The sequence below is a fragment of the Carcharodon carcharias genome, chromosome 3 (assembly GCF_017639515.1).
Source record: "Carcharodon carcharias isolate sCarCar2 chromosome 3, sCarCar2.pri, whole genome shotgun sequence".
Lineage (NCBI taxonomy): Eukaryota > Metazoa > Chordata > Chondrichthyes > Lamniformes > Lamnidae > Carcharodon > Carcharodon carcharias.
Genome location: NC_054469.1, coordinates 52,386,853 through 52,407,955, shown reverse-complemented (window position 1 = coordinate 52,407,955; position 21,103 = coordinate 52,386,853). Strand labels below are relative to the sequence as shown.

The following is a 21,103-nucleotide window of genomic DNA, read 5'->3' as shown; positions in this document are numbered from 1 at the left end:
AGGGCAGTGTGTGGTGGTGCAGAGACTTCAGGTGTACTGGAAGGATCTGATGGGGAATGCCCCTCACGCCACTGTCAAGTTACTTGCTCCCTTTCTCATTGTACAAACAGTACCTGGAACGATAATTGTTTTCCTATCCTCAAACCTTTTGCTTTCTTAATTTTGGTCACATTTCGTTAGTAATTTAAACGTCTCCTAGAAAGAAGTAACGTTTCACCATCATGATTTGTTGATGAACCATTCAAATCGTTCTACTTTGGGTTGGAATCTTCACTGTACAGAATCAAGAATAGCTTGACAGTATTGCTGATGACTAAATATTTAGTAAAGCTGTCAGACTGAACTTGCATCAAGTATTTAAGGAGTAACCTACTCAGTCTCAACAACTTGCCAGTCCATAGTAGCATTTGTAAGACGAACCATCTTAGGGTCTTTGTGAAGACGAAACCTTGTCTTCACAGTAAACACTCTCTGTTGTGTAGGATGGCACCAATAAGATTAATATTTCCAACCAGATTAAATATTTTTCCATCTTTGTTTCTGTGTATGGAATGAAGGCAAGGTGTAAAATATTTATGTCCCTTATTTGCTTTCAACTACTGCAGGAACAGACTAGGCTGGTCACAATAAAAATACAAGTTTCTTTTAAGCTTTTGAAATGTCTTTGAGGCTGAGATCTCAGCCATTTGATTCCCATTCTTTTAAGTATAAAAGGGCATATTCTTAAGAGTGAAGCCTTGGTTTGTTCTTGCATTTGAAGAACATTAACGCTTCATTTTTGTTGGCCTCTTTTGGAACAAAGAAATTTGACTGTGTATTTTACCATAAGCCACTTTGGTCTCACATTTGTTCCTTGTTTTTTTTATCAAAGCCTCTGTTTTCATGGCAGCATGACACCTGCCAAAATTCAAGAATTTTTTTTGCTTGGTACAAAGATGCTGCATCCAATCTGCCTCGCTGGGTGTTTTACAAGCTTGTCAATTTTGAGAACCTTAGTGCAGTATTTGATCCCAAAATGAACGTCTCATCCTTTATCCATACCATGATCAAGACTACCTTCCTCCAGCTCCATAACATTCCCAGTTTGCACTCTGAATCTGCTGCTGAAATCCTGAACCATACCTTGACTATTTTTAAAAAAAATCTCTGGCTGGCCTTCCATCCTCCATTATCTTGAGCTCATCCAAAATTCTGCTACCCACACTCAACTTGCACCGAATCCTATTCACCCAACACCCCTGTGCTTGCTGGCCTACACTGACCCCTAGTCAAAATTCTCATCCTTGTTTCAAATTCCTCCATGGCCGTTGGTATATTAAAAGAATTATAGCCGTACCCAGTTCCTGAACAATGATTCACATTTCCAGCAGTGAAGCTGGAGGTATGTGTGTTGAGCGGAAATAGAACTCTGTCAGATATTTGGTTCAGAGAAACTTGGCAAGCACTATATTTTACTGTAAATGCAGAGTTATGCATTATCATTAGCATTTTAAATGTAAGCCCTTTGAGATTTGGCTTCTGCTTGATTCTTTTCCATGTCTAATGTCCCTACTGATGATCAAAGTTAGTGCGCTGACCTGAGCTATGTGCCAAGTTCTGACAGGTGTGTGTATGTACACATGTCCATGAATCTGTATTTTTACACTTGGTTATGTGCATTAAATTCTTGCTTGGGCTAATCATATTTTCATTATGTAAAGATAACCGCATTGAATGTCAGTACTGTGAAAGTTGTTAAAACAACAGTATTTTGTCATGGCAGACGGATGGTAAATGCCAAGCTGCCCAAATCCCAGAGGGAAACTTAAAGCAGCTGCCGCAACTATTTGCAATTCATACTTATTTTGAGGTGTAAGCTTTGAATTCAGTGAAAAGAAGGCCACCAAGTCTTATAGCTTTCTTACAATACTAGATTAAACCTTTATTAATAGAAGAAATGATTTTAAGCACATACTTGGATCTACAAATTACTGCTATGATAACTTCTAAATCCCCTAATTAATCTAACCCCCAGTTACACCTCCATTAAGGCAACAGTAAGACACACAGATTTTAAAAGACCCAGGCAAAGTAACATACAATACTCCGAACAGTTGAATTCAAAGTGAGTTTTTATCAGCTTCTGTTCCTTGTAGACAGCAGCTTGTGGCTTAGGTGCTGGAGTCTTTTCACACTTGTGTTGGATCTTAGAATTCCTGCCCTTACACACAGCCTTATCTCCTTTATACATATTTTTCCCCATTGAATCCAAATCCCTATTGTTTCACTGTCTTTGGACTTTACCTCCCTAATAATAAAAATGTATCACAGTACCAATTTTACCAGTAATGTTTGGGATAAGTAAACACAGTTTCTAAACTTCTCTGGCTAGATGTAACATTTTATCCCCTCTTTTGAATTCAAGCTTGTCTGGTTTGTTTAAAAATGCAATTGCTCCCTTCACACCTCACACTCTAAAACTTCCTCCATGTTTACCTGTTTAACATTTTAAACCTACCTTATCTTATATATCAAAGCCTTCAAATCAGCTGCCTTTAATTCAATTAAGTCACTCAACACACACGCACACATGCATAGACACAGACCCCATTACAATCCATTCCAATAACTTTATGAAAATTATTATATCTTCCTGGCACTTTTAAATCTAAGTTTTTGTTTTAAATTCTTCAGTGGATTCTTAACTACAGCTACCCCAATAGTGACAACATGCTGGCAAACTAGAAACAGTTTTATACACTGTCTTGTTTAATACTGAGCCAGAAGATTCCAGCTTTGATTGCAGTAATGTGCTTAGTTAATTAATCTCAGACAGGATGACATTTATAATGCTACAGTTGTTTGGTGTGTCTGGGTACTTTGATGTCCTTACTCACATTGAGGGTTAATGAATAATATTTTGCTGCAAATTAAGCATCAAGTGGCTTCAACCTTTACGATTAGCTATTTGGCATATGTTCACTTTGCATTAAATGTTGCTTACTAATTTGGGTTTTGTGCCAGTAATTGGAACTAAAATTTGTGAAATTTGAATTTTTTATTCGTAAAGTGTTTGCAAATGCAGATAGAGGGGTTAATTCAAGTTTGAAGAAGTATAGTGCTATATTCAAAGTTGTATTGCAGAAGTAATTGAGAGAAAAGTTGATTGACATTTGCGCCCAGAGATGGTGGTAGCAATTCGGAGTTTTTAAAGGCATGCATGAACAGAACCGGACACTTCATTTAAAAAGATACAAAATAAATAATTCAGCAATTGTCGGGGAGAGAAAGCCAGGTATTAAGTGGCCTATAAAAAGTGGGTTTTGGGGCTGTTGTGGGGGTGGAATGGAATCCCTGAGCTATTGGATGAAGTCTTTAAAATAAAACTTTGGCTGCTTGAAAATTAATGTTAGTTGACTTGAAAGTATATGAACCAGATTTCACCTTGTAGGATATCTTATCAGAAACCAAGACTTGTATTTATAGGGCACTTCCACAATCTCAGCATCCCAAGGTAAGTACAGTTATGAGATGTCATCCGCTTTGTACTGTTGAAAACACAGCCAGTTTGCTCATGGAAAGACCCCACAACAGCAATGTGTTAATGAGCATATAATTTGTTTTTTGTGTTGAAGGATAAACATTATTCGACAACAAGAAGAACTTCCCTTGATCTTTGAAATTGTGCTATTGGATCTTTTGCACCACCTAAGCAGACGGATGGGGCCATGGTTTAATACCACATCCCAAAAGATGGCTCCTCCAGTAGTGTCATTTACTTTCGGTACTGCATGGAAGCATCAGTCTGCATTGTGTTGATGTCTCTGAATGGGAGTTAAACTTTCTGACTCTGAGGCAAATATGCTACCGCTGAGCTGTGGCTGACATTGATATTCGATTTATATTCTCCGACACTTCTCACAATGCTTAATGTTTTCAGTTGTAGGGTGAAACTGTTTATTTCTGTTGCCATAATGTGATTTTTTTCAAGAACAAAAATTCACTTTGCTGTCAACTGAAAGTTGAGTGACTAAATTTGGAAGCTGTAATTTGAGGCTCTTTACTCAAAGGAAAATGTTTTGTCCTAATTTTAGTGATATCAAATCACTTTTGAAAGGTCGAAAAACTGGTTTGAAACATAACTATTTAAATTTTTACAGCAACCAGAGAAGTCCATCGCCAAGTCCAAATCACATTGCAAGTAACAGTGCATCTTCAGTACAGTCAGCCACGTCAGCACGTTCCTCGTGTTCGTTGACGCCGACACTCGCAGCGCACTTCAATGAAAATCTTATAAAACATGTTCAAGGTTGGCCTGCTGATCATGCGGAAAAGCAAGTAAGTGCATGGCTGTTTTTGTTTTGAAGTAGTTTATACAAACTTTGTTAGGGGATGCTTCAAGGAAGTTAAAGCTTCGGAATATGTTTGGTTTGCCTTTGCTCTGTATTCTGTTGCTTCGTGAATTTTTCCCTGGTGACTTACGTTAACAGCATTTTCTCAGTATAATTTCAGTGATCTATCCGAGCTGTGGACTATCAAAATACATGGCTATATAAAATTGGTTTGAGTTGGGCTAACAATCTTGGCTCGCAACTAGTTCATTTAACATTCATAAATTTTCATTTACACAAGATAATATGCTTAGGTTTGCTCATGTTTTATCTTGGTGCTGTGACATAATTTTTAATAGTTAAATGGGCTTGTTTCATAATTATTCAGGAAGTTTATACTTAATACAGTTTATGTGGTAGCCCTGCAAAATTCAACTATTTTTCTGTATAATAGTTGCTGAATTGGAGCGAGTGGTATTATCATTACCCTTAAGCAAACCATTCTTGACAGTCGCATAACCCTTTCAATTCCGGTCAGCATTAGGCAAGTGAGAAATTAGTGCAGTACAACTGTTATGCTGCCCTCTGCATGTGTCATTTATAAAACTTGAAAATTTTCTGAGCTGAGCAAACTATCCACCTAACATTTGTATTAAATGAAAGATAAATTTAATTGCCAAGACAATTAATAATTTTAAATCTTGGCTTGATAGATTTTTCTAGCCCTTGGAATTAAAGGATATGGAGCCACGGCAGGAGGGTGGAGTTAGGATACAAATCAGCCATGATTTCATTGAATGGCAGAACAGGCTTGAGGTTGAATGGCCTACCCTTGACATCAGCATTTGACTGAGTACGGTATCAAGGAGCCCAAGCAAAACTGGAATCAATGGGAATCGGGGAGGACTCTCTACTGGCTGGAAACTTGTCTAGTACAAAGGAAGATGATTGAAGTTGTTGGAGGTTAATCATCTCACTTTCAGGACATCACTGCAGGAGTTCCTCAGGGTAGTGTCCTCGGCCCAACCATCTTCAGCTGCTCCATCATAAGGCCAGAAATGGGGATGTTCGCTGACAATTGCACAATGTTCAGCACCATTTGCGGCAACTCAGATACTGTTCAAATGCAGCAAGACCTGGGCAATAGCCAGGCTTTGGCTGACAAGTGGCAAGTAACATTCGAGTCACACAAGTGCCAGGCAATGACCATCTCCAACCAGAGAGAATCTAACCATCACCCCTTGACATTGAATGGCATTGCTATCCCTGAATACCACTGACCAGAAACTGAACTGGACTAGCCATATAAATCCTGTGACTACAAGAACAGCCCAGAGGCTAGGAATCCTGTGGCGAGCAACTCACAACCTGACTCCCCAAAGCCTGTCCTCCAGCTACAAGGCACAAGTCAGGAGTGTGATGGAATACTCCCCACTTGCCTGGCTGAGTGCAGCTCCAACAACACTAAAGCTTGACACCATCCAGGACAAAGCAACCCTCTTGATTGGCACCCCTTCCACAAACATTCACTCCCTCCACCATTGATGCACAGTGGCAGCAGTGTGTACCATCGACAAGATGCACTTGCAGAAACTCACCAAGGCTCCTTCGGCAGCACCTTCCAAGCCCAAGCCCACGACCATTACCTTCTAGAAGGACAAGGGACCCAATAGATGGAACACCACCACCTGGAAGTTCCCCTCCAAGTCACTCACCATCCTGACTTGGAAATATATCGCTGTTTCTTCACTGTCACTGAGTCTAAACCCTGGAACTTCCTTCCTAACAGCACCGTGGTGTACCTACAGCACATGGACTGCAGTGGTTCAAGAAGGCAACTCATCACCACCCTCTCAAGGGCAACTAGGGATGGGTAATAAATGCTGGCCCTGCCAGCGAAGCCCACATCACGTGAATCAATATAAAAAAAGCTTTGCATATTCTGATAGTGACTTCAATTTTATTTTTTTACTACTAATCCATGCATTGAACTTCTGCGCTATTACTGCTAAACTGTCTGCCTCTTTCTATCCCACTCAGCTTTACCCACATCAATATACTTTTGCCTGAACTGTTTGAACCCTTCCCTCTGTTTGTTAGCTTAAGAACAGCTTTCTCTGACCATGTTTGCCTATGTTTATACGCTGTATCCCTTCATGTCATACTCTGATTACTATTACCTGTACAGCTACCCTGCACTATTGTTTTGCCCTTTTCTTGAACTTCCCAAATCTCTCCTCATGTGAACCCCCCTTCACCTGCTCCACCTCCCACTATTTATTTTGAAACCATCTGTACTGCCCTACTTCTACAACTCGCCAGGACAATGGTCCCAGTGCAGTTCAGGTGAAGACTGTCCCAATGGTACAGCTCCCTCCTTCCCCAATACTGGTGCCATGAATTGCAACCCATTTCTCCCACACCAATCTTTGAGCCACACATTCAACTTTCTGATCTTATTTACCCTATTCCTATTTGTTTGTGGCTTGGTTGTAATCCAGAGACTATTAATTTGTAGTTCTGCTTGTTAATTTAGGTGCTTAATGGCTCATATTCCATCTGCAGAACCTCTTTCTTAGTTCTGCCTATGTTGTTAGCACCCATGTGCACTACGACAACTGGATACCCTTGCATCGGGCAGGGAACACAGCCTTCAGGACTTGCACAGTATCAAAGAACAGTATCAAACCCCCTAACTATACTGTTCCCAGTACTCTACATTCCTTTTTACTCCCCCCACTTGAAAGGCTCCCTGCACCATGGTGCTGTGCTCAGTTTCTCATCCATCCTGCAGTCCCTGCTCTTGCCTACACAAATTGCTAGAACCTCAGACTTGTTGGACAATTGCAGAGACTGAGGCTCCTCCATCACTACCTTCTGGGTTCCCATACCTATCTCTTCCTTTCTCTGACCACTGACCAAATCTGAAGTACGTAGCCTTGTGTGTGACTGCCTCCTGGCACACAGTTTCCAGGTAACTTCCCCTTTCTGATACATCAGTGTCTAAAGTTCTGACCCCAGCTCATCAACTTAGATCCACCATTTCAGGAGCTGCAGAAGCTTACTGCCATGTGTTTGCTGTGGATCACACTGGGATCCATCAGCTCTCATGTTACAACTGCACCACATCATCTGCCTTGCCATCTTTATTGTGTTTTATTTAAGTAATTAGGTTTCAGGTTTAGAAATATAACTCAACTGTTGTCTGTAGTTATATTGAGCAGCTTAACTAGTCAAGCTATAAACTTATGTCTCCCCAGTTCCAGCTTAAACTGTGCCCCCGTTCAGAGGGATAAAATTTTAAAACTCACCATCCAGCTAATTAATGCCTTTGAACACTCACCAGCTTCTGGTGGCTGAAAGCAAATATGCCAAAAGCAACTGAGGAATTTAGGAAGAGTTTTCAATTGTGAGACAGACAGGCCCAGTGTGGAGGTGGAGAAAATGCAATTTATGGGGTTGGGGATTGTGAGGAGAAGGGCATTGTAGTAATGGAGACTGGAGCTGACTTGCATGCACACATTTCATTTGCAGTTGGGAATGAGCTTCAGGTAGAGGCAAGCAATGTCGCAGAGATCAGAATAGATATTTAGGGAGGCTAGACAGTGAAATTTGAAACTGAACTACCATGTTGGACTTTAAGGCTGCACAGTGGGGAGACAATCAAGAAATCCTAGAAGTGAGGGAAGCATTTTGTATTTTATGTTTGTAACTGACAGGGCTACTGCAGAGAACAACTTACAATCCGAAAGTGGAGCTTAACTCATTTACTTACCAAGGGGAAGGCTACAAATTTCTGAATCTAATTGGAATCCTGTTCCTGGCTTTTGAGATTGTTTTTTGGATGCTTTTTACAACTAAACTTTAATCCTGCATCAAATTAACTGCTTAAATGCTCACATACGGGGTTAACTCTCTTGTCAGTGTGAAAGAATGTGCAGAATGCAACTCTGATTCCTATTGAAGTTGTGAAAATGGCAGAGAATCCTACAGCAAGTTACAGGTCATTCAACCCAACTGGTCCTTGTCCACTCAATTACCTCTTCCCATCCTGTCACTGTATCCCTTCCTTCCCACTTATCGTGTGCGACAAGTCACCCCCAAAACATGTTGACTCCAACTGCTTCAACCAATCCATGTGAGTTTACATTCTCACTATTCACTGCAAGGGGTAACAGTTTCTCCACATACACTTTATCGAGTCATTCATAATTTTAAAGGCTTATCAGGTCTTCACTTTGATTTTTCAAGCTCGGGCCCCAGCCTGCCTGATAGTTGCATCCTCTCAATTCTGGTACTGTAACATCCGTAGATCTTTTTTGCTCTTGCTGCAATGATTTAGTATGCCCTTTTGTACTATGGAGACCAGCAAAGTACTTGGAGGTATTTTCTTGCCAAGGTTTTATCTGGATTTAACATGACTTCTCTGCTTTTGCATTCTTTTTGTCTAGAAAATAATTATAGATGCAGATGCAAGTCTTTTTAAATTACTTTGCATTTTTCATCTTGCTCCTTTGAGGATTTTGGGCATCTGTATTTCCAGATCTCTCTGCTTCTCTACCCCTTTTAGTTTCTTACCTTGCTTATTCTACACCAAAGTGAACCGCTTCACACTATATTGTGAAACCATCGTACAGTTCTTGGCACTATCATCTCTGGATCAGAAGGTTGAGGATTTAAGCCCCTTTTCGGGATCTGAGCACAAAAATCAACGCTGACGCTGAAGAGAGTGCTGTACATTTAGGCTTTCTAATGTCTTTCTAATGAAGCGTTAAGCTAAGGCAAAAACAGAATTACCTGGAAAAACTCAGCAGGTCTGACAGCATTGGCGGAGAAGAAAAGAGTTGACGTTTCGAGTCCTCATGACCCTTCGACTAAGGCTCTGTTTGCCCCCTCTGGTGGGCATAAATGATCCTTTGGCACTATTTTGAAGAAGAGCCAGGGAATTCTCTCCAATGCCCAGGCCAATGTATATCCCTGAATCAACATCACAAAACAGATTATATGGTCATTGCCACATTGCTATTTGGGGAGGTTGCTTTGTCCAAATTGACTGCCATGTTTCCTATTACAATAGAGACTATACTTCACAAGTATTTGGTTGTAAAACATTTTGGGACTCCCTATGGTCAAAAGGGTGCTAAAGAAATGCAAGTCTTTGAATTTCATTTGCTGTTTATTTGCCCATTGTGCAATTCTGTTTGCCTGCCTGTTTGGGTGCTGTCATATTTTAGTCAATTCAGACTGATTTAAAAGAAGCATGTAGGTACATCAGTTCAGGTACGGACAAAAATGCAACTCACCCAGTAACTGAGCAAAAGGGGAAAAGACATTTTCAACCGGTCTGATCGTAATGCTATCTCAGACTTGCTTCTGTGTGTTGTATGAGTACAGTCAGCAAATCCTCCCACCTGACAACTTAAGGGATGTACTTTCACCCCTTGGGTCCATCCTTTTTTAATTGCAAAATGGATCATTTATCCTACTCAGCATAGGTATTTGGGAAAAAACCCAGTAAAAGAGGAAACAGTGTTCCAGCTTTAACAGCTCTTTATTTCTAACGTTAAAACAGCATACTGCTGAATAGCAATGAAAAGCATTCCAAGTACAGAAATTAATTTCAGTGCAACAGGATTGCAGGTGAATCTTGCAAAGAAGCATGCCATTGAGCCCATCATTTCTGTGCTAACTCTTTGAAGGAGCTATTCAATTAGTTCCACTCCCTGCTTTCTCCATAGCTTTGCAAATTTTTCTTTTCCAAAATACTTCGCCAATTCACTTTTGAAAGTCACTATTAATTCTGTTTTCACCATCCTTTCAGGCAATCCATTCCAGAGGATAATGCTTTGTATTAAAAAAATGTTCTCAACTTCCCCTGGTTCTTCTGCCAATTCTGTCTTAAATCTGCTTATGCTGTTTATCAACTCTCCTGCCTGCAAAATGGCTTCTATCACCACCTTGAATAAATATAATTTTGAGCACCTCCACTAAATCTTCCCATAAGCTTCTTTGCTGAAAGGAGACCAATCCAGCTTTTCCACACTTGCATGATATGGAAAAGCTGGGATTAGTCTCCTTTGAGCAAAGAATTGGATTAAAAATTGGAAAAGGAAACATTTACAGAATTATGGAGAAAGAGCAGGGAGTGGAACAAATAGAATAGCTCTTTCAAAGAGCCCTGGAATCATTTTATTAAACCTTCTCTGCACCCTCTCCAAGATCTTGCAGTGTGTGCCCATGTCTGCTGGATGTGTATTTGTGTGCACATTTATCTTGAGGTTTCCATGAGGTATTTACTGCTTCATACACAAATAGTCAGTATTGTGAAATAATTAATTGATGGGCTAGCTCAATACAAATAAAATTTTAAGTTGAGCATATGTTAAAGTCGTTTAGAAAGTTGGACTATTTCTTCCTTTTCCTTTTACTGCAGATCTTCGATACCTATTTATTTGATTTTTAATTTTATGTTTAGGCATCTCGACTGAGAGAAGAAGCACACAACATGGGAAGCATTCACATATCTGAAATTTGTACTGAGCTTAAAAATTTAAGGTCGTTGGTTCGAGTATGTGAAATCCAAGCAACTTTGCGTGAGCAAAGGTAAGCAACTCTTCTCTGCGTGATTAATTTGAGCGTCATTATGCTAGAGATTCAAACCCCTGTGAATGTTGCCAGTCTTTTGTGTAGCTGCCCCATGCATATTTGGGTCAGTGCAATAATAACAAAATAGGATGATAGATTGTGTTTTGAAGTAATTGTTAAATCTGCAACTTTCTGCAAACCAAAGTAATTTAAGGCGCTGGCTCTATTTGTGAAACATAAACTATGTATATTGTAGTTTGACTTCAATAGGAGAAGGGGGAGCATGGCATTGCTGTCCTGCTGTGCAACCTAGCCTTTCTTTTTCACTGGTATTCTTCCTATCAGGCTCCTCTTCTCAACATAGCAAAACAAAACTAAGAGGGGAGAATTATTGACATTTGACCTGATTCTGCATGCACGTTTTGCATGTGAATTTTAGAAGAAAAATATAACCTTATCTTTATTGTTCAAGAATAAAAGCTCAGTTCAAGACAAATCTTATTTTAAAGTATTAGTAAATAATGGGACACTACTGTATTGGTGGCTGAAATGTTCCCTGCTGCAAAGTTGACTTCATTGTGCCTGTAATGGTGAGAAACGTGTATTTGTAATTCTCAATAAATAAGTTAATAACTTGTTCCAAATACTTTAATTTGACAATTTCATGCATTCAAATGAGACCTGAACCTAAATTGCCATTTGTGAGAGCAAAGAAGATAATACTTTTTTTAAAAATCTATCGTTTCTTTCAATTTGGCTGTATATTTTAAACTTTGGTGTTATAACATGTCAGTGTGTTAACTGTCAGTTTCTCCCTTCCCCTTTTAACAGGATACTGTTTTTGAGACAACAAATTAAAGAACTTGAAAAACTGAAGAATCAAAATTCCTTTATGGTGTGAGGACTTGTGAAGAAATTGCACATGGTTTAAAGCCAGGGACAGTAAACGTTTGCCCAGTCTTAAACTAAAATTTGAGCTGCGTTTGAGAAGGCTTTGGACCGTGGGGCTGGGCAAAGGGGTGGATTGGGAAGGGGGTATGGAGGGTTCTGATTCAGGGGAGGTAAGTGGTTGATTTGTAAACCCTTGAAATGTAGATTTCTTGTAGATGTATCCTTCACGTTGTAAATATGTTTTGTAGAGTGAAGCCATGGGAAGCCATGTGTATCAGAGCTTTGACATCTGAACTAATCAATGCTGAGGTGGCTAAATACCTAGCCTTTTACATGTTAACTTGTCTGCAAACTAGCTTTGGTAATTTTCATCATTCAGTGATACGCATTTCCTAGAATCCTGGCACCAGCCAGTGTGCATCACGGGCTGCAACAACTGGAACAGTTTGGTCAGTACACAAATTAGCATGGAGCACCTTCAGATTCCACAGACCCAGTCAGGAGCAGCTCTGCAGACAGCTTTCTTCATTGCAAGGCAATTACAATTTTTTTTCTTAAGACATTGTGGTCAAGGCACTTGGGTTCACCAACTTTTCATTCCTCTGTACAGCAGTTCATAAGTGATATGCTGTTGTATGGAAAAAAAAGTACAGGTTGTTGCAGTAGGTAAAGTACAAATTGATTTCTTGTATACCTACCTAATTGCTGTGTATTTGCATTTGTGCCCTGTTTTAAAACAAAAAAAAATGGGAGCGGAGAAAGATTGATACAGGGCATGTGTGTATTTATTAAGCGGCAGAAGCCACTCGAAGAATAGTGACAGAAGCCCAATGTTATTTGCTAACATTGTTGACGATGGAAGAAAGCCGGTCAGTCATGAAAAGATGTATGTAAATATAATAAACTTTTGTTGTTTAAAGCACTGGGTACCCTTCTTTTTATTCAGCTGATGCATATAGGAAGCTGAACTGCTCTGGCAAACCTGATTGGGAGTAATCCTTGTTGGATGCTTGTTTTTCTTTGTATAGAACTCTAGCTTTCAAGAAGAGATCATTTTGTGCAAATATGAATGACAGAAGAACTTTTTTTTTCTTTTTGTAAGTGATTCAGTGACTAAAACAAGAACTTCAACAAGGGTTTTGGATTCCTTGCCTGTAATTGGCTTGTGCAAAGTCTTGGTTTACCTGTATTGCTATAATGACACATTTAATTTGAAGGATGTTTGTGTTGTAGCTAACTGTGCAAGTAAGGTGCTGACTGCTGTTCTTTTGCCATCACAATACGCTAGATCTGTGTAATTTGAGCACACAACCATCATTGGAAAATGATGGTGGAGCTCAGCTTTGTATATTGTTTCCTAAAGTATATAAAAAAATAAAACTATGCTACCACTGGTTATGCTCACTTTTCTTTTATATGTAGGTTTATTTGGGGTTTCCCACAGTTTATTAACTAAAATGTTTGCTCAGATAATTAAGAAACGTTTTTAACCAATATTGCCTTATTAACATAATTTACTTTTCCAGCTTTTTTTGTGCTAGTACTTCACTTTATTTTGGTTTTGAGCAGGGATTTTGATGTATGTTAGAAGAAATTTAACACTGAAAACATTTTTATGAAGGATAGATTATTAGTTTGTAGTTTAACTAGCTGGAAGTCTTCGTTTAGTTACAAATTATGGTTGTATTAAAGTACATATGTGCCCACTGAGGCCCCACACACTCTTATCACTTAATGGATTTTACCACTTAATTTAGTTTGAACAAAGGCAAGGATAGTAATTAGATTCTTGCTACTTTAATTGATCTACTGTTACCCAATAACTTAATAAATTGCTTCTCTTCAATGGGCATTCGGTTCTTTCCCCTCAATTTTTTGCTTGGAGCGGTCATTATATCCATATGTCCTTTCAAGCCTTGCAGGGAGCTGTTATTTGTGTCTTTAAACATGTAAGTTCAACTTTTTAGAAATGATTTTCAATTTTTATTCAGATAATCATTCCTTTGGAAACTAGTGTGCAAGGGAAGTTTATGTACTAACCACCCACCTAAGCTGATCAAATTAAAACCTGGATTTAGTACTTCAGATTTTTGAAAATGAGCATTGTAATATTTGTGCAATGTATTTTTCCACATTCTGACCAACTTTCTGAAATATTATCTTTGAATCTAGGTGACTTTTGAAAATGGTGTAACTGTAAAGTATATACATCATTCTTTTGAGTTTTTAAAATCCTACCTTTGCAGCTTAATATTTAGAATATTTGTGTGGCTTTTTGCTTTCCATATTTAAAGAAAACTTTTCATTCCTCATGTCCTCGTGTGTTGGCAAACAGTGCGAGATGGTCAAAACTTTACATGATCGTCAGATAGGGATGGCAGAACATATTGAATATCAATGTTGAGCCCCACAATTGAGGTAGGTCAGCTTGGAATGCAGAATTTCAAATGTATGCAATTTCACTATTGCATCAGCGCTCTGCTCACCACCTTGTGAGGCAGCCTTGAGTATCTGGAAAATTGTAGGTTTTGGGTCCTGTATTATGTCGTGAGGTATACTAGCATATTACATTTGAATTTTTCATTGCACATTAGCTGCATTCCCTGCTATCCATATAATTCTGACAGATGATTTTGAATGATTGCTTCATGGCTGCATTTCATCTTTGTTTGCTGTTGAGCTCTGATCCAAATGTCAGAATAGCTAGATAAAATAGCAAAAAGCTAGATTTTTTTTGGGGGGGGGGGGGTCAACTCGATTGCAAATTCTTAGCATTTCCATATGCATATATTACAGCAACATTTTAAGTGATTACCATCAATTGTATCAAAAATTTTATTATGGCAATAATATAATCTATAATAACTTGCCTCGACAATTAAATGGATTTGGATATTGATTTAGTCAACTTTTTGAGGTTCTTAATTTGGTATAGCTCTAGTGTTGCAATTTAGGAGTTGAGCCATCAGTACTCAAAAAAAAAGGGTTGCATACCGCTTGGAGTAAGGTGACACGCATGGGAGGTGACGCCTGACTGTGACATAGACCAAGTGCTAAGTCAGGAACTTGGTACATGTGGGAATTCGGTGCAGAGAGGGAAGGAGGAGCTCCTCTCTTTAACCTTTTTTTAAGCCTCCTGCAGCTGGCGAGTTGTCGTTTGTCTCCAAGGTAGGAAAGTGTAACTTCTTATTACTTCAACTGTGCAAATTAATAAATAGTTGACTAATTGAATAAAGTTAGACAGACATGGCAGGGATATTGTTGTGCCATTACTGCAACATGTAGCAATCTGTGGAATGCAATGTAGTTTCGGACAACTATATCTACAGTAATTGTGGCTGGAGCAAATTCAGCTCAGAGTTGCTCAGCTGGAATCTGAATTGCAGACATAATGGAGCATCAAGAAGAGGGAGTAACCTGGGCACTTTGTTTCAGGAGGCATAAACACCCCTTGGGTAAGGCAGAACTTTACAATTGGTCAGAGACAGGAGGGTGTGACCGCAAGTCATGCGGGTATGGGGAACCAGCAGGTATTCAGCCTCTGCCCCTGATTTAAGCAACAGATCAGAGATGCTTGCTACCTGTTTCCATGAGAAGGACTGCAGAGTGAATGGGTGAACTGTCTTATGATGCAGGATGCTTTTCATTTTGGGAGGAGCGGGAAAAGCAAAGAAGAACGTGGTAGTGATGAGGGAGAGTATAGCCAGGAGGCTGGATACTGTTCTCTGCAGCCATAACCAGGTGCCCTGACGATTGCCCACTGCCAAGGTTAAGGACATTTCCTCAGGGCGAAATCAAGCTTGTAGGGAGAGGATCTAGTTGTCGTGGTCCACATGGGGACCAATGAAAGTTGATGGAACTAAGAATGATGGAGTTAGTCCAAATTAAAGTGTAGAACATCAAAGGTAATCGCCTCTGGTTTGTTACCTATGCCATGAACCAATTGGCATAGGGTCAAGAAGATTAGAGTAAATGTGTGACTCAGAGTGATGTGGGAAGGAGGAGTTTCAATTCATGAGGTACTGGCATCGGTACTCAGGCAAGAGGAAGCTATTCCGATGGAATGGACTTCACTTAAACCGGGCTGGAACCAGTGTCCTGGCCAATCGTATAACTAGATCTGTGGACAGGGCTCTAAACTAACTGGGTTGTGTGTGAGGTGGGGATGGGGTGAACGGAAATTCAGAAGTACATAGGAAAGTCAAGGCAATGGGACAATGTAGCAATGTGGACAGGCAGAGTGGGACAGAGAGGAATGGAGTGTAACAGTAATTGTGCATCTTTGAATAAGGCCCATGCAGGAAATAATGATTAAAATACTGAATTCGAATGCACGAAGCATCCGCAATATGGTAGATGAACTCGTGGTACAAATCAGAGGTAAATGTTTTGGATCTAATCACCATTTTAGAGACATGGTTACAAGGTGACCAAGGTTGGGAAATAAATATTCTGAGGTACACAATATTTCAGAAAGACAGATAATGGCAAAGGAGAAGGGGTAATTAAGGATGATAGCACATTTTTTAGAAAGCACCTGGGCTCAAAGTCATGACGTTGAATCAGTATGGGTGGAGATTAGAAATTGCAAGAGTCAGAAAAGGCTGATTGGACTCATTTTTGCCCCGCTTACCATAGACCATTGGACAGCATTAACCAAGAAATTTATTGGAGCTTATAACAAAAAAAATGTAATACATGTTGGGGACGTGACTCTTCACATAGACTGGGACAGTCAAATTGGCAAGGGTGGTCGAGCAGATAACCTTGTAAGAATATTTTTGGCAGTTTCCTGGAGCAATGTGTCATGGAAACGACTGGGGGAAAAGCTATTTTGGATCTAGTATTGTGTCATGAGACAGAGTTAATTAGTAGTGTCATAGTAAAAGACTTGTTGGGAAATAGGGATGATAATACAATTGAATTCCATATAAAGTTTGGAAGTGACATACTCCAATCACAAACAAGAATCTTAAAATTAAACAAAGCCAACCATAAGTATGAGGAAAGAACTGGCTAGATTTGATTGGGTTTATAGGCTAAAAGGGATGGTGGTAAAGAAATAATTTTAAATGTTCAAAAAAAATTCATTAACAAAAACTCTGCAAGAAAAACCCTTCCTGAAGCTCACTTAGGAAGTTAAGAATAGCATTAGATTAAAAGAAAAGGCCTACAATATTGCAAAGCAAGGGGAAAAATAGAATGAGAGTAAACTAATCCCAGGAGTATAAAAACAGATTCTAAGAACTTTTACGTGTTCATAAAAAAGAGTAGCTAAAGTAATATTTAGTTCCTTTGAAGCAGAGACAGGAGAAATTATTATGGGGAAATGACAGTGTTATTGAAAACATTTTTGTCCTCACAGTAGAAGATACAAGTTGCATACCAGAAATAGAGGGTAACCTAGGGACTAATAAGAGTACGGAAATTAATGTAATTAATATCAGCAGAGAGAAAGTATTGGTGAAATTTAAGGAACTCAAATTTGACAAATGTCTGGGACCTGATGGCCCATATCTTCGGGTTCTAAAGGAGTTAGCTGCGGAGATAGTGGATGCGCTGATTATGATTTTTCAAAATCCCTTGGATCAATTAAATTGGAAGTTGGCAATTACAACACTGCTTTTCAAGAAAGGTTAGGGAGAGAGAAAACCGTGAACTACAGGCCTGTTAGCCTAACAACAGTTGCTGAGAAAATGATGGAATATGTTATTAAGTAAGTCGTAGCAATTATTTATGATTAGAAAAAGTCAACATTGTTTTACGAAAGGGAAATCCTATTTAACAAATTTATTAGTATTTTGAGGATGTAACTGGTAAGGTAGATAAGGGGAATCTGTAGGTGTATCACAGAATCTCAGTGCAGAAGAGGCCCTTTGGCCCATCGAGTCTGCACCGACACGTGGGAAACACCTGACCTACCTCCCTAACGCCATTTACCAGCACTTGCCCATAGCCTTAAATGTTATGACGTGCCAAGTGCTCATCCAGGTACTTTTTAAAGGATGTGAGGCAACCCACCTCCACCACCCTCCCAAGCAGCGCATTCCAGACTGTCACCACCCTCTGGGTAAAAAGATTTTTCCCCTCATTTCTTCACCCCCCCCCCCCCCCCAAAAAAAAAACCTCCTGCCCCTCACCTTGAACCTGTGTCTCCTTGTGACTGACCCTTCAACTAAGGGGAACAGCTGCTCCCTATCCACCCTGTCCCCATGCCCCTCATAATCTTGTATCCCTCGATCAGGTTGCCCCTGTAGTAGACTTAGATTTCTGAAAGGCATTCAGTTGGGTGCTACACAAGAGTTTAAGGGCTCATGGAGTTGGGATAATAACTTAGCATGGATACAGGATTGGTTGATGGACAGGAAGTAAACAGTAGAGTTAAATGGGATTTTCAAGTTGGCATGGTGTGATTCGTGGAGTGCTACCAGGAACAGTACTGGAGCCTCGCCTATTTACAATCTATATTAATGATTGGATTTATTACTGTGTCTTTGTCTAAGTTTGGAGACAATCTAAAGTTAGGTGAGAATGTAAGCTTTGAGGAGGTCACAGAGGCTGCAAAGCAATATAATCAAGTTGAGTGGGCAAGAAGATGGCAGATGGAGTATAATGTGTGGAAGTGTGAGGATATTTACTTCGGTCGTTAAGTATGGAAAAACAATATTTTTAAAGACGTGAAACTTATAAATGCTGATGTTCAGAGCGACTTGGGTGTGTTCGTACAAGGAATGTAGAAAGTTAGCATGCAGGTATAACAAGCAATTAGGAAGGCAAATGACATGTTGGCCTTTACTGCATGTGGATTGGAGTACAGGAATAAAGACAAGAATTGCTACAATTGTACAGGACTTTGGTGAGACCACATTTGGAATACTGTGTGCAGTTTTGGTCCCTATAGTTAAAGAAGGATGTACTTGCATTGGAGACATATATTGAAAGTTCACCAGATTAGTCCCTGGGATGAGAGGATTGTCCGATAATGAGAGCCTGAGCACAGAGGGCCTTTTTTCTCTGGAGTTTAGAAGAATGTAAGGTGACCTTGTTGAAACATACAAGATTCTGAAGGGGCATGATACAGTAGACACATTGTCCCCACTGGTTGGGGAATCCAAAGGGGCACAGTCTCGGGATAAAGGGCCGATCATTTAGGACTCAGGTGAGAAATTACCTCAAAGGATAATTTTTGGTATTCTTTATCCCAGAGGTTGTGAATGCTCCATTGTTAAATATATTTAAGGCTGGGATGGATAGATAGATTATTTATCTCTCGGAATTGAAGAATATGGGGAGTGGGCGGGAAAGTGGAGTTGAAGCCCAAAATCAGCAATAATCGTACTGAATACAGAGCAAGCTCAACAGGCCGTATGGTCTATTCCTGCTCCTATTTCTTGTGTATAAGATATTCTGATTTAGTGTGCAGGGAAAAGCTCAGGGCTTCCCACATTTCCCCCACGCCTTCCAAGAGGTTGCAAACTCAATCTAATTAATATGCAAAGTTTGGAGATAAATCAAGGAGAGACCAATACCTTCAGAAAATTGTTCCTAACTCATGGTAATCTAGATAATGAGTTTTTTATCCATACAAATATTTACTGTTTTGTTTGTATTGTGCTGCATTTTGGCAATGAAAATGCCACTAATTCTTGATGGTCATCCAAAGCCAGGTAACTCGTGTTTGTTCTTAACTGGAAGGGGCCCAACTGCTTACTTATTACTGGACAGAGGAAGAATGGAAAATTAGATGTAGAATCCAATTACTACTCCAACACTGGAGCAATTTTTGCTTTGATAAGCCAAAGCTGTTCCTATTAACAAAATGGCTCACTTCCTCCTTTTGTAGCATTGCCAGTCTCTCTTCCCCCTCCCAATTCCTGCAGGCTTCAATTTATCTGCTGCTGAAACATTCAGCCAAAGGATTACATAGGATATACAGCACAGAAACTGGCTATTCAGCCCAACCAGCTCATTTAAGCCTCCTTGCACCTGTCCTCGTCCAAACTTACCATCTGTAACTTCTATTCTCTTCTCCCTCGTGCTTCCTGCTCAATACATTTAAATCGTTTATTTCAACAGCTCCCTATGGTAGCAAGTTCCACATTCTCTATATTGTTCATCTCTAGTTATGCTCCTGCCCATTAGATAAAACATTCTTTTTATCCACCCTATCAAATTCTTTCATAATTTTAAAGACCTACATGAGAGAAGTGACCCACCCTGACAATCAGGGCTTATAAAAGAGCTAACTAATATCAGCAGAGAAAATGTACTGGAGAAACTTGGGGACTAAAATCTGGTTAATTGCCAGGACCTGATGGAGTACATTTTGGGATTCTAAAAGAGATAGCTGCAGAGATTGTGGGTGCACTGGCTATGATATTCCAAAATTCTCTATATTATAGAAAGGTCATGGGGGATGGGAAGTTTGCAAATGTAATACTGCTATTCAAGAAAGGGAGAGAGAAAATGGAACTACAGCCCAGTTAGCCAGATGTCAGTCATTCGGTAAGTGCTGGAATCTATTACTAAGGAAGTCTTAACAGTGCACATAGAATTATAGTGTGATCAGACAAAATCAACATGGCTTTATGAACAGCAAATAGTGTTTGGCAAGTTTATTGGAGAGAATTGAGGGAGCAAGAAAATAAACCATTGCAAGTGTTATGGACATAGGAGAAGAGATGGACTGAAACCCTCAATTCCTTTAGGTAAAAGCAAAATATTGAGGATGCTGGAAATGTGAAACAAAAACAGAAAATGCTAGAAAAACTCAGCAGGTCTAACAGCATCTGTGGAGAAAAAAAAGTTAACGCTTCGAGTCCTTATGACTTACTTGAAACATTAACTCTTTTTCTCTCCACAGATGCTGTTAGACCTGAGTTTTTCCAGCATTTTCTGTTTTTGCCCCACAATTCCCTTGTCTAATGTCTGTGTTTTTTTATTTGGAAGGTCAATGTGTGTGTTTCTGAACCCCATTTTTTTTTTTTTGCGTGTGATTCAGTTTCATTATCCAGCAGCAGACTTTTGTGAGTTTAAATAAGGATTATTTATTCAGATGTTCAGCCTGAAAAATCTAAATGTTGCGTCAATCACACATAACAAAGATACAGTTAAATAAGATTGTGCAACTCTACCAGTGTTAAACAAAAAGAATAGTTAACAGTGTATGTGTCTAATTCATTGTAAGAAAACAGTTTTATCGGATGTGGTGGCGAAGGAAGTCTTTTCTACTCCTGAGTTGTAGTTTAGGTGAGTTCAAATAGCTGACGTCAGATATCCAAGTTGTTACAGGATCCATCTTGGAAAAGATAAATGTT

At 39.5% G+C, this 21,103-nt stretch overlaps 1 protein-coding gene across 3 annotated transcripts in view; it reads left to right on the top strand.

Moving 5' to 3' along the window:
- waca (WW domain containing adaptor with coiled-coil a) overlaps nt 1-13,180 on the top strand; it is a 115,354-nt gene extending 102,174 nt beyond the window's left edge. For all 3 annotated transcript variants that reach the window (XM_041184095.1, XM_041184096.1, XM_041184094.1), the window contains 3 exons: nt 4,140-4,317; nt 10,786-10,913; nt 11,727-13,180. In XM_041184095.1, the coding sequence (XP_041040029.1) occupies nt 4,140-4,317; nt 10,786-10,913; nt 11,727-11,796 (376 nt within the window). In that variant the 3' untranslated portion in view covers nt 11,797-13,180. The remainder of the gene's footprint in view (nt 1-4,139; nt 4,318-10,785; nt 10,914-11,726) is intronic.
- Nucleotides 13,181-21,103: the final 7,923 nt, after the last annotated feature.